This window comes from Mercurialis annua, linkage group LG6, assembly GCF_937616625.2.
Source record: "Mercurialis annua linkage group LG6, ddMerAnnu1.2, whole genome shotgun sequence".
Taxonomy (NCBI): Eukaryota; Viridiplantae; Streptophyta; class Magnoliopsida; order Malpighiales; family Euphorbiaceae; genus Mercurialis; species Mercurialis annua.
In genome coordinates this window covers 8,206,836-8,219,607 of record NC_065575.1, presented here as the reverse complement: position 1 = coordinate 8,219,607, position 12,772 = coordinate 8,206,836, and the positions used below count along the sequence as shown (strand labels likewise).

The 12,772-nt window shown below is 32.3% G+C and overlaps 1 protein-coding gene and 1 long non-coding RNA gene across 2 annotated transcripts; one reads left to right on the top strand and one right to left on the bottom strand.

Annotated features, from left to right (window-relative positions):
- Positions 1-516: 516 nt before the first annotated feature.
- On the top strand, positions 517-2,598 carry LOC126685974 (uncharacterized). Its single transcript, XR_007643765.2, has 2 exons — positions 517-1,035; positions 1,548-2,598. It is a non-coding gene; the product is annotated as an uncharacterized LOC126685974 (long non-coding RNA).
- Positions 2,599-8,493: 5,895 nt separating this feature from the next.
- LOC126686557 (uncharacterized) lies at positions 8,494-11,295 on the bottom strand. The gene is made up of 2 exons (XM_050380673.2): positions 10,831-11,295; positions 8,494-9,360 (listed from the first exon to the last, which is right to left on the bottom strand). Exons 1-2 carry the CDS (start codon positions 10,990-10,992, stop codon positions 8,797-8,799), a joined length of 726 nt encoding a protein of 241 aa, XP_050236630.1. The 5' UTR covers positions 10,993-11,295; the 3' UTR covers positions 8,494-8,796.
- Positions 11,296-12,772: the final 1,477 nt, after the last annotated feature.

The following is a 12,772-nucleotide window of genomic DNA, read 5'->3' as shown; positions in this document are numbered from 1 at the left end:
GCAGGCAAGATATGGGGTACGATATGAGGACTCAACTGGAGAAGAACACTAGATATCGAGATTATTTATGATTTTGTTATTTTTGTAGACACTTTAAATTTTGTAATCCTACTTTATTTTATCGACTATTCCGTATTATTATATCGTTCATCATTTTATATTGTTTATGCAAATTGTAATTTTTGTATAAACTAGTAAAAACAGAAAAAATAATATACAATGCTAACTAAAAAACGGTTTTTATATTTTATTAGAATTTTAACAAAAAATCTAAAATACAGAATTTATTCAAAAACGCTAACTAAAACAATTTTAGTGATTTTATAGTAATTTTTTTTAAAAAAATATAAATAAAATGATTGGGTAAATAATACCCAATCATTGTCTCTCTCCAATGATTGGGGAGACAGTAATCTGTCTCCCCAATCATTGGGGAGAGATGCAATCCGCGATTTTATATCGCGGATTGCATCTAATTAGGTTAATTACTCAAAATTGAGTAATTAACATCATCCGCGATTTAATATCGCGGATGACATGGCAATCCGCGATATTAAATCGCGGATGACGTGGTCCCAGGTACAAATGTGGAATTAATTTCCACACAGGCACTAAAATGGAATTTTTAAAAGCCCGTAGGCACGGATCCGTCAAAAACCCCGTTGTCTTTAACCGCATTTTTTCCTAATTCCACCGTTTCGTCGTCGAGATTCAATTTTCATAAACTCAAGCAAAACAGAGGAATTAAGTAGAGAGAGAGTGTTCAATACAACAGTTGTTCTTCGCTTTCCATGGAAACCATGCCCGCCGATTACTTCTCAAAATCAGCCTCTTTCACAAAAATCGGATATCTTCTCAGAGGTAACCGGTTTTTGCCATCGACCGCCTCCATCGCCTGTGCCTCAGAAAGGGAAATATATGAATTTTAATAGTTCATCCGCCGCTGCTTACCACCCCTTTCCGTCATCGCTCGTTGCCCATCTCTACTGCCACTCGACAACCATCTCTATCGTCGCCTGCGTCTGGATCGTCGAGGTATGTTCTTCATGTTTTATTTTATAACTTTGATTTAATTATTTCTTTTTGAATTAGTTATACGTTACTCCTTTTTTGGTTAAATTCTCTGTTTGATTGTTTGAATTCAATTCTCTGTTTGATTGTTTGAATTCAATTTTGTAAAAACACTGTAGTTCGATGACCTAAAAAATAATTAACCCCATTCGTTATCATCAACTGTTCATCTTTCTAATTATTAGCGCTTATGATTTTTCTATTTCTTTTCCTTGATATCAGTTGGATTTTGAAGTACAATATATTGTCTAATCCTCATGTTTGTATTATTCCCCACCAAAACCATTGCCTGTTCAGCTAATGTATACTACATCTAGCTCAAAACATAACAATACATTTTCTTGAGACAGTCATGCCTATACTAGGCATCATTGCCAAGTCTCAAACTTGATGCAATGTGGTCCAAGTTTGAAGTTGTTTATCTTTATATCTTCCAGAATGTATTGGTATGTTATAATTGCATCATTATATCGCAGGCTTAACCCTTCCTTCGCCGATGTCCTTATTTTCTAGAGAAGGGATTGGCCGCCGTTGTTGCTTCTCCGGTAGCCTCTGTCGTCTCTATTGTGTCCCGTCTTAGCTGCTCGTCTGATAGTTGCTGCTGCGCCATTGCTTCTCCTTTGTGATAATCACTGGATGCTCAAGAGTGTGGAGATCAGTTAAGGCTGAGAAAGGCTCTATCAATTCAATCGAACCGAAGTCAGACTGCTTGAACAAGAACATTGTTGGTAGTTGGTACTAACATAAGGTAAGTATTTCGTTTTCTATTAATATCAATTTGTGATTCCCTTCGCTTCGGATGACAGTCGGTGGTTATGTCTTGTGTTGATGTTTGTATATTCTTTACTTGATTTTAATGCCCTGTAAATGAGCCATCTTTTATGCTTAAATTCTTAACGTTGTCACATGATTTATGGACAAATAAATAAAAATAGCATAACCAAATAAGAATGTGTATAGTAATTGATGATAATGGTAGAATAATGCCAATGCTAGTGAATACAAAAAGGTGAATGAAATAAGTGTTTTGGGTGATATACTTATTAAATTTTTACTGTTATGCTGGATGCTTGGTGGATACAAATTGGTGCTCCTTTGTCTCCGTTTTCTCCTGTGCTGGTTGCTTATTGCTTTCTGCTGCTTTTTCTCTGTTTTTGTCTGTCTGAGTCTTAACTGTTACTGTTATAGCTGCTGAATTCTCCCTTTTTTTTACTCCCTTCTTTCTTGCTGCTGTCTATTTTCTAATCTCTGCTATATTTTTGCCTCTTCCTATTATGTTTATTTTTGGAGAATCTCTCCAATTTTCTCTGTTTTCAGCAGCATTTCCGCTATGTTTTTCTCTGTTTTCAGCAGCATTTCCGCTATGTTTATCGATTCTATTATCATTGTATTAATGAATTTTGTTGTTGTCGTTGTTGTAGTTCAATTTTAGATAAGTTGATAATTCTAGTTTGTATATTTGCTTCATTGTAACACTTTTAGTTGAATGTTTCAAAATAATAAAAATCAATATGTTTTATTTGAGAATTTGATTTTAATTTTTGTTAACATAATAGCCGTAAGATATTACTCTGCAACTTTTTCATTTTTGTTAATATAATAGCCGTAAGATATTTCAAGTTTACATATTATCAAAATGATATCTCTCTACAACTTTTTAATTGTAGAGCTTTTTATAGTCTTTGAACACATTTCCTTAAAGAAGAAAAACTCGAGAAAAGGAGGTAATTCGTCGAGTTTAAAGCCCTACATCGAGTTTGTAGGAATCAGTTGAAAATTTAAATTAGCAATTGAAAAAAGAAGGCCTAATCACTCAAAAACCTCTCACCTTTAAACTTTTTTTCAATTCCACCCCGACGTTGAAAAGTTGTCAATTTTACCCACTTTTGAATTTTTTGTTTTCAATTGTACTCCAATTTTTATATTTTTGTTAATTTTTTTATTTAAACGATGCAATCATTCAATTAACTAAGTCTAAAGATGAAATTAAATTCTTTTCTATTCAAAAAAATACAAATAAGTCCTTTATTTTTAAAAACTAACTAAAAAACATAATCAAATTAACATTAATTTAAATTCTTAATTAATTTAACTAAATTTAAATAAATTTTAAAAATGTACAATTAATATAGGTCTAATGTCTTAAAAAAACCCCGACCTTTTAGCCCCTTTTCAATTATACCCTAACGTTGAAAATTTGTCAATTTTACTCTATTTTGCATTTTTGTGTTTCAATTGTACCCTGAAAAATTAAATTAACGTCTTTTTTGTTTGGAAATTTGTTTAAAACATTCTCCATGTCTAGCATATATTAATTGTACGTTTTTAAAATTTATTTAAATTTAGTTAAATTAATTAAGAATTTAAGTTAGTGTTAATATGATTATGGGTTTTAGTTAGTTTTTAAAAATAAAGGACTTATTTGTATTTTTTGAATAAAAAAGAATTTAACTTCATGTTTAAACTTAGTTAATTGAATGATTTCATCATTTAAGTTAAAAAATTAACAAAAATTAAAAAATTAGGGTACAATTGAAAACGGAAAATTCAAAAGTGGGTAAAATTGACAAATTTTCAACGTCGGGGTGGAATTGAAAAAAAAATTAAAGGTGAGGACTTTTTGAGTGATTAGGCCATTAATATATGCTAGATATGGAGAATGTTTTTAAATTTTTTCCAAATGAAAAAGACGTTAGTTTAATATTTCAGGGTACAATTGAAACATGAAAATGCAAAATAGGGTAAAATTGACAAATTTTCAACGTCATGGTAGGATTGAAAAGGGGCTAAAAGGTCAGGGGGTTTTAAAGCATTAGGCCAAAAAAGAAGCAATTTGAAAGTGCAATTCATCCTATATTAATCAAATTAGTTTTTTTTTTCTAAAGTCAAAAAACAATGCATGGAAAAATAGGCAGCAACAAACATAGCAACGAGAACAACAAAGGAATTGATGCGGTAGTGTGGTGTCAATATTCAGCAAAAAAAAATTTCCCTATCTTGATTTTTGTTTTAAAGAATGAAGAGTATTTTGATAAAAGCCTAATTACTTAAAAAAAAACCCAGCTTGTAACATTCTTTCGTTTATACCCTCATGTAGGAAAAAGTTCATTTGTACCCTTTTTTAATTTTTGTTTTCATCTCTACCCTAAAATTTAAATTTTTGACAATTAAATTAATTAAAGGATGAAAACATTATATATGATTAATAATATTAATGTTTAATTAGAATATAAGCTAAATATAAAGGATCATTTTGAATATTTTTCCAAATTAAAAGAGGTCAAATTAACTCTTTAGGGTAGAGACGAAAATCAAAAATCAAAAAAAGGGTACAAATGAACTTTTTCCTAGGTCAGGGTATAAACGAATAAATGTTATAAGGTGGGGATTTTTTTAAATAATTAGGCCTTGATAAAATAAGAAGTTAACCTAATTAATTTTTATAATGACAAAAATATTTGACACAATATATATTTATCACAATATCATTTTATTTAACTCTCATTTTAACAAAATAATTTTTTTGTCACAATTAGCCTGTTTATTATGACAATATAATTTGTCACAACAAGCCAAAAAAAATTTAGTGTTTATACCATATATTTTTTAAAAGTCGAAACTTCTTTACTTAGGAGTCAAACCAATTTAATTGAATTGATAAATATTTTTGTTTTTTTTAATAAAATAACTAAAACTATATAATTTTTCTTCAAAAAAATAAAATGACAAATATATAATATGTTAGTTTGCTTTAATTTGTTGGCCTAATTACTTAAAAAAACCACACCTTAAAATATTTTTTCGTTTATACCCTGACCTAGGAAAAAGTTCATTTGTACCCTTTTTTTGATTTTTTGTTTTCAACTGTACCCCAAAATTTTATTTTTTGACAATTTAATTAATTAAAGGATGAAACATTAAAAATAATTAAATAGAAGGGTTATATCATCTTTTTTCTATTTGAAAAAATACAAATAAGTTAAAAAAAATGAAGGATTATTTTAAGCTTTTTTCTAAATAAAAACAGTTCAATTTAGTGCTTTAAGGTAGAGTTGAAAACGAAAATCAAAAAAAGGGTACAAATGAACTTTTTCCTAGATCATGGTATAAACGAAAGAATATTACAAGGTGGGGTTTTTGTTTAAGTAATTAGGCCTAATTTGTTTTATTTTAAATTGAATAAAATAAAATAAATAGAAATTAAAAAAATAAAATAAATAAATTAGTTAAATAGAACAAATTTACTCTAATTCTTATTTTGAATTTAAATTTTGAACAAAAAATTAATTCATTTTATAAGTTTATTTTCAAAACTAACAAAAGAAAAATAAAAAATGTATACTCTGTGAAATTAATATAAAGAGAAAAATTCATTTTCTCATTACTCATTTCAAAGAAAAAAGCCTAGTAATGTAATTCTTTACATTATTTCTATAAACAACTAAGACCCGCAAAATTCTAAACCAAAGTGTACAAAAAATAAAATTTATCACCAACTTTTTTGGATTTTATCGGGGGGCTAGGTGCACGGGCTCGCCACCCCTAGCTCCGCCTCTAGTTAGCTTGAATACTGAGCGGAAGCGCAAGCTCTCAGCGAACATACAAGCTATATTGGCGAGTCCTTTCCTTTTAAAGGTGACATGCGAATGCTTTGAAAGTTATTCAAAAGTTGCCTTCAGTAGCTCAAAGATTGTGTCCCTTCAAGTCCATCGAGATCAATGTAATTCACCCCTAATATACAGGGCACATTGGAATTCGGATGACGACAGTAGCGAAAGCGAGAACCGTTCCAGTTTTTGAGATGAACCCACTGCGACCACGACACACCATCGAACACCCGGAAGCCCATAAATTAGAGGGACGACATCAAAAACTTAAACGATACTTTTCGCCCCGATTTTGGACCCGAATCAAAAATGGTGATGTTGTAGTACTCCGGTGCTTCGTCCGCGTATTTCGTAGATTATATTCCATCATCTGAAGATGATTTGCATGCAGCAGTATGCTTGACCATTTTATTTGGCATTTTCAGCTTTAGAGTATTTTGGCCTTGTTTCTTCAACCGGCTTTCACGGCGGCATTTTTGTTGCTTTGTAAGATTACGATCCAGAATTATGTAATTCACACCATGAATTTTGATGATTTTCTGAACTACACCTTTACCCGTGGAATTCAGCTTTGCAATCAGTGACCTATATCCACCAATCCGTTTATTCAAATCTAACCGAAACTCTCTAGCACAGTATCTGTCACTGTCCAGGGGCAAGGGCAGAAATACAAAGTTTACCGTCTCCATTGCAAATACTGAAAATGAGAACATAGCAAATCAGAACAACAATGTTGTACATTTGTCAATTGTTAGATAGCAAATGAATATATGGTGAGGGAATTAGAACGGGCAAATCGCCTATTTCCAATACAAATAGGGGATTTGAGCAAGAACCAACAATTAAGTTTTAGCAAATCCCTTATTGATGCAACATTTCAGTTTTCTTGAAGTCGTGTAATTCCGAGAAGGGTTGGTTGTTACCGACGGTGATGACTATAAAGTTCAGTTATCCAAACAATAATAGCATCTACGAGAATTAATGAAATTGAAAATGACAGCGTATTTTAAACTACGGCATTGTTCATCGTTAAAGCAAAAATAATTAAATACATACCTGAAAAAAGAGCAGCAGCGGCGAGACGCAGCGACGGTGGGGAACAGCAACAATTCGAGCGGCGAGACGCAACGACAGTGGGGAACAACAACGATTCGAGCGGCGGAGTTGGAGAATGAGTATTTCTGAGTTATTGGAGTGCGGATTTTTGCGCTCTCCAAATTTATTGAAATAGACTAAGAGAGATTTATTTAAAAAAAAGGCCAAACGCATATTGGGGTTCCTGTATTATATTTTTTTCCAATTTGGGTCCCTACATTATAAAAGTGTAAAATTTTTTCCTACATTATCAGGAAGATTCACTTTGAGTCCCTATGTCAACCACCGTTAAATCGTGTGTTGCACGACTCAATTGCTGAGAATGTAAGTCAGAAAAGAGTGATAACTAGGTGTAGACACCTATTTTTTGGACAGGTAAAAAGTGATAAGGAACTTAAGCGTCCGATGATGATTTTCAGAGAAACCCGTTCTGGTGACGAGCTTTCGATTTGCTTGCTGGAATCTAAGCAGACGTAATTTGTGCACAATTGCAAACTTGGAAGGTTAAAACGCAATTAGGCGTAAATAGCCCATAAAAATTCAAAGAAATTATAATATAAGTCTAGAAATTGGACTAATTGCCATATCTTAAAAGTTTATGGGCCAATTTGCAAGTTTTACGGACAGAGAGCCGGTTCCCAGTTAACCCGGTCCGGCCAGCCGGTTTGGTCCGGTTTTAACAACATTGGTTACGATAGCTATTGGATTTTGAGCTATTATTCGCATTTTCTAGCGCTGGTCACGGTCCATGGAATCGGATCGTGACAGCAATCCTTATATAGACGTGCTTAATGTTAAATTAACAAAAAGATATCAACCTTTATAAAGTCAATCTTAGAAAATAGGACTAGATATATGCTTAGTAATATTGTGGCACAACAAAAGTTTATGTATATATGATTTATCACTTTCATATAAGATGCAATTAATTGAACAAGTAGGATATATTAAGATAGTAGTAAAACATTAAAGTTTGCACACAATTTATGGAATACTAATAACCGGACCTGAATCTTTGGTTGGTGCAGTTACTAGTATTCCATGATGGATTGAGCAAATTTTAAAAAGATGTCCCGATTTTAGCAAGTGGCGACTCATAACCTTCGCACTAATGATAAATAGTGTAATCTCATGTTTTAATTAACAATAGTGTCGTGATCGCTGCTCACACATATATTTTGCACTAACATGTTTTATACCTGATTTGCAGATCTATTTATAAAAATAAAAAATAAATTACCAAACTGATTCACTAAGAAAATATTGTCTTCAATCAAAACTTCTACACACCCGCAAACTATTTTTTAATATCAGAGATAGTCATGATATCTAATTTAATCACTATGTGAAACCCCTTTAACAAAAAAAATTCTTCATACAAAGAAAACAAATAAATCTTTCACAAAAAATGACAAATAAAATTGTCATAAATAAAAATATGCAATAAAATAAAATATAAAAAAGACTATTGATAGTTCATAAATGAATTCATCTTTATTATTGAAAGATCTTCATCCATTTTTGATTTTTAATTTGCAACAAATTGTATTTGATATTGTGCATTGCCGACAAAATTTTAACTAATCAAATAAAAAATTAAAAAGATTAGCTAGTTACTATATTTAATAAAAATGAAGCGATATAGAAATTAGAATGGCTACTATTGATGACAGCCGAGAAGAATATACGAAAAAAGTTATATACGGCTAAAGTTTTTAAATTGAGTATATATATGATGTCGACATAATACATATTTAATTCCACAATATCTACAATATATAAGCATTCAAACAAAGGTTTATCATGTTGCTTTTGTTCTTGAGTTAATACAAAGGTTATCATGTTGATAAAAAAAAACAGCGGATGCCTTCCAACATTCACTTCGTAAGCTACTGTTTCATGAGCATAAAACCCGGTCTGTGTTCACACATACACATTAGGCCACTGCAATTGTTAATGTTACATGCTCTACTCATTTAGGGACATATAGTAGATTGCATTATCTATCTAACATGGCTCATGATCATACCAATCCAACACCTGACTCCACATCGTCCGTTTTCATTGGCTCATTCATTGACTGCGTATGAAGATGTCTCGTAAAACTACTAGTCGTATCCAAGAAATACAGAAGAAACGACATCATGAAGCAGCACACAAACATCGGAATCGGTCCAAATATCCATAAAAACAAAGGGAACGACACATAGAAAGCTCGTAATCCGAGGGACCAGAAAAAACTCCCTCGATTCAAGTTTCTTGCAACATACTCAATGCATTCTTTTTTGCCCATTGATGTAGGCAATGTAACCAAGAAGCTAACATGAGCATAGTATCGAATTGACTGCACATTGCAAAGAAAGGCAACAAGGAAGCACAACAGGATTGTGAAGTACTTAACTGAAGAAACGATAGAGGTTTTATTTCCGTAAACTAGTTGAGATGCTGTATTTCCGGAGTTTGATGTGCTGCTCACGAAGACGCTGATCAATGAACTTAAAGTGATTGCTGTTGTTGCTAAAAGGGTCGATGCCATTATGTTGTTTCGTATTGTTTGAACTGCTAAGACTCCATTTTTCAGAGGATCCTGAGAATTACAATGTGTACATGGTAAAAGATCAAACACGAGCACAAACAAAAAAACGTGATTCAATTAATATGATCTACAATGTATACTAGCATCATGATCATCATCCAAGCATCTTAATGACAATCCATGTGACTGTTTGTTCATCTTCAAGATAATTTTAAAGATATACAAACCGACCACCACAATTAGTTCAGCATAAGTTCATCAAGTCGTATAAAATAATATTTGATATGAGCACTTCTCAACAATTGAATTGTGGTATTTGCTATTCTCAAAGAACCATGAAGATGCAAAATGAATTTCACATGGAAAAGTCTAGATCATCTTGGCTGCATAAATGCCATTATAAGAAGGCAAGCCACTAACTTATTGAGACTATTTTTGATGGTTTTTCCGAGAAAGTTCTGTAATATAAGAAAGCAACAAGGTGGATCATTAGTACTAACACTGAATAACCGACTAGCCTCTCATACTTTAGAAGAAAAGAAATGGCTTCATCTACCAAAGATGAGATCAACCACCTAAACTCCATAATAAATCAAATATGATGCGCATGATCTAGATGCTGATCAATCTATAAACTCAAGATTGAGCTAACACAGGTTAAAGGACTTCAAATGAACTAAAATGACAAGTACACATCCAATGGAAAATCTTGTTATTGATCTAAAATCAAGTTCTAATCTTTACCAATTCCCCATGAGCGAAAAGTTAAGACTAATAAACCATAGTGCAAATTTAACATTAGCTTCAATTATGAGATATGTTGGACGGGAACTTCTCTTTCTCATTTCATTCTGAAACCCCCCGAAACTATAGTTTTACGCCCTATTCTTGAAAAAATAATCTGTTTTCACATTCTATTTATGTGCTAGATAGATTAAGAGCTGATTCTAGCCAGCAATATCTATACAAAGTTATGAAGGCCTATAAGTTCAAAACATCTTTACCAATCCTTCATTTGTTTAACAAGATTTACCAATCCTATATGCTTCAAAATAAATGATGCCTAACGAGCGAAATTTTATGATTAAGCTGAGAGATATATCTTCAAAATATGAAATCTAAACTTCCAAAGATCAACTGCAAAGTTTTTTTTTTCTTTCTGATAATTGGGGAGAGGGCGTTTGTGGAAGGATTCGATCCCACGACCTAGCAGTTTGCTGCATAGCACTTATACCATTTGAGCCAAAGTTCACAACAGAAAAGGAAAAAATAGGTTCAACATAGGCACAAGAGCAAGACTTGTAGCAATTAGTTCAAAGAACTAAACAAAAAATTCAAACCCCATATATTAACAATCATAACTCAACCCAAAATAGAGCAGTATTAGCAATTCAGTGACAAAAGTTTGAAACTTTGAAGAGCAAATGTGGTAATCATAATAACAACACAACCACTATGGCATAACATATGACAAATTGAGAATTTATGTATAGAAAAAAGGTAAGAGGAAAAGTAAGTTACAGTCATGATGGCATGAACCCATTGATGGCGTGACTCAGCGTTGAGGCCAATGACAGTGGTTTTGGGATAGTTGAGTAGAGTGAAGAGTAACCAGCAGTGGTAAATAACCATCAGTAGTAAACCCATTGGAACCAACACAATATCTAATTTATCTTCCTCCATTACTACTCATCTGCTATTACCTCTGCTCTCTATTTGTACAGTTATTGAAATAGTGGGCTGGAGGAAAAGCAAAAGAAAATATGACATCACACAACATTAAACACCTTTTGACAAAGTTGTTTACCCCCTCAACTTGGCACAAAGTATCAAAAACGTCCAAAGTAGGAAAACCGGATCACTTTTACCCTGAACTTGGCAAAACCGGTACAAAAACACCCCTCTGCTGACGTGGCACTTAAATGGAGAGTGAGGTTCTAATTAATCATTATTTATTCTAATTAATTATAATTAAATATTAACTAATCATAATTCAACCCTAATTAATCTAGGGGCTTTTTTAGATTTTTTCCAAAAAAAATTCAAATTTTTTTTAGAGCTCCGGCGAGGAGGAGGAGCCTCCTCGCCGGAGAAGGGAGCTGCTGCTCCTCTTTTCCGAGGAGGAGCAGCAGCTCCGCTCCTCGCCAAAACGAGGAGCGGATTCGCTCCTCGTTTGACGAGGAAGACGATGAACAGACCCATCTGGGTCTGTTCATCTTCTTCATTTGAAGAAAATGAACAGACCCAGATGGGTCTGTTCATCATTTGATGAACAAAAAATTTGTTCATCAAATGATGAACAGACCCACGATGGATCTGTTCATCTTTTGATGAACATTTTTGTTCATCAATTGATGAACAGACCCACGATGGGTCTGTTCATCAATTGATGAACAAAAATTGTTCATCAAATCTTTGATGAACAGACCCATGGGTCTGTTCATCAAGACCCGTGGGTCTTTTAGAATTTAATTTTTTTTTTTATTAAAATATTTTAAAATTTTAATATTTTTGTTAAAAATTTAATTTGGAAGTTAATTTGTTAGATATATAAAATTTGGGGGTTAATTTGTCATATAAAATTTTAAATTAAAGGGATTGATTTTTTTTTTTTAAATTATTAGGTATTAATTTAAAATGTTTAAAAAGAATTAGGACTATTTTAAACCTTTTTCTATCAAAAACCACCTTAAGAAACCGAAACCACTTTGAAAACCGGAGAGTGTATCTCACTCTCTTAAGTGAGAGTGGGGAGGGGGGTTTTTGTACCAAATTTGACAAATTCAGGGTAAAAGTGATCCCATTTTGCTAATTTTGACGTTTTTGATACTTTGCGCCAAGTTCAGGGGGGTAAAGTGATCCTTTGTTCCCATAAATTTTCAGAAACTCGTAAAAAAATGTTTTGGGCCATTTAGGTAAATAAAAAAACATTAGGCAATTGTGAGAGCGTATTTGATTAGTTAATGAGTGTAATGGATGAATACAGTAATAATGGTGATGCGTTGGGTTTGATAATGAACACTGTTAATAGGATAAGATGCAAATTAAATCATGAATTTTAGTGTGATCTGCAATTGCAACGCGAATTTTGAAATTTGACAATATCGGTAATCAGTTTTAGTAAATTGGTACACCGACCAATCATATAACAACACGTGGTTGTATATTGCAGTATTCACGTTGGTGGGTTTTTAGCTCGATGTATCAATTTGTCTGAAAAATAAAAGATTGATTAATGACTATCAAATTTCATAATTCGTATTTTATTGCAAATCACGCTAAAATTCTTGATTTAATTTATAATTAACTTTTTTTAATATAAAGGGTAATGGAGTTGGAGAGGGATTCTATGCAACTAGATCAAATAGGGAAAAAATAATGAATCCACATCCACATCCAATATAAAAGTAAAAAGGATGAAAATACTATTATAAATTTATCTCCTAATAGAAGGGTCATTCTT

Excerpts from the sequence above, each read along its gene's own strand:
- LOC126686557 (XM_050380673.2), bottom strand. The coding sequence starts at position 10,992 with ATGGAGGAAGATAAATTAGATATTGTGTTGGTTCCAATGGGTTTACTA. Across the intron at positions 9,361-10,830 it reads GGGTTCATGCCATCATGACT|GATCCTCTGAAAAATGGAGT; the intron begins GTAACTTACTTT and ends TGTAATTCTCAG.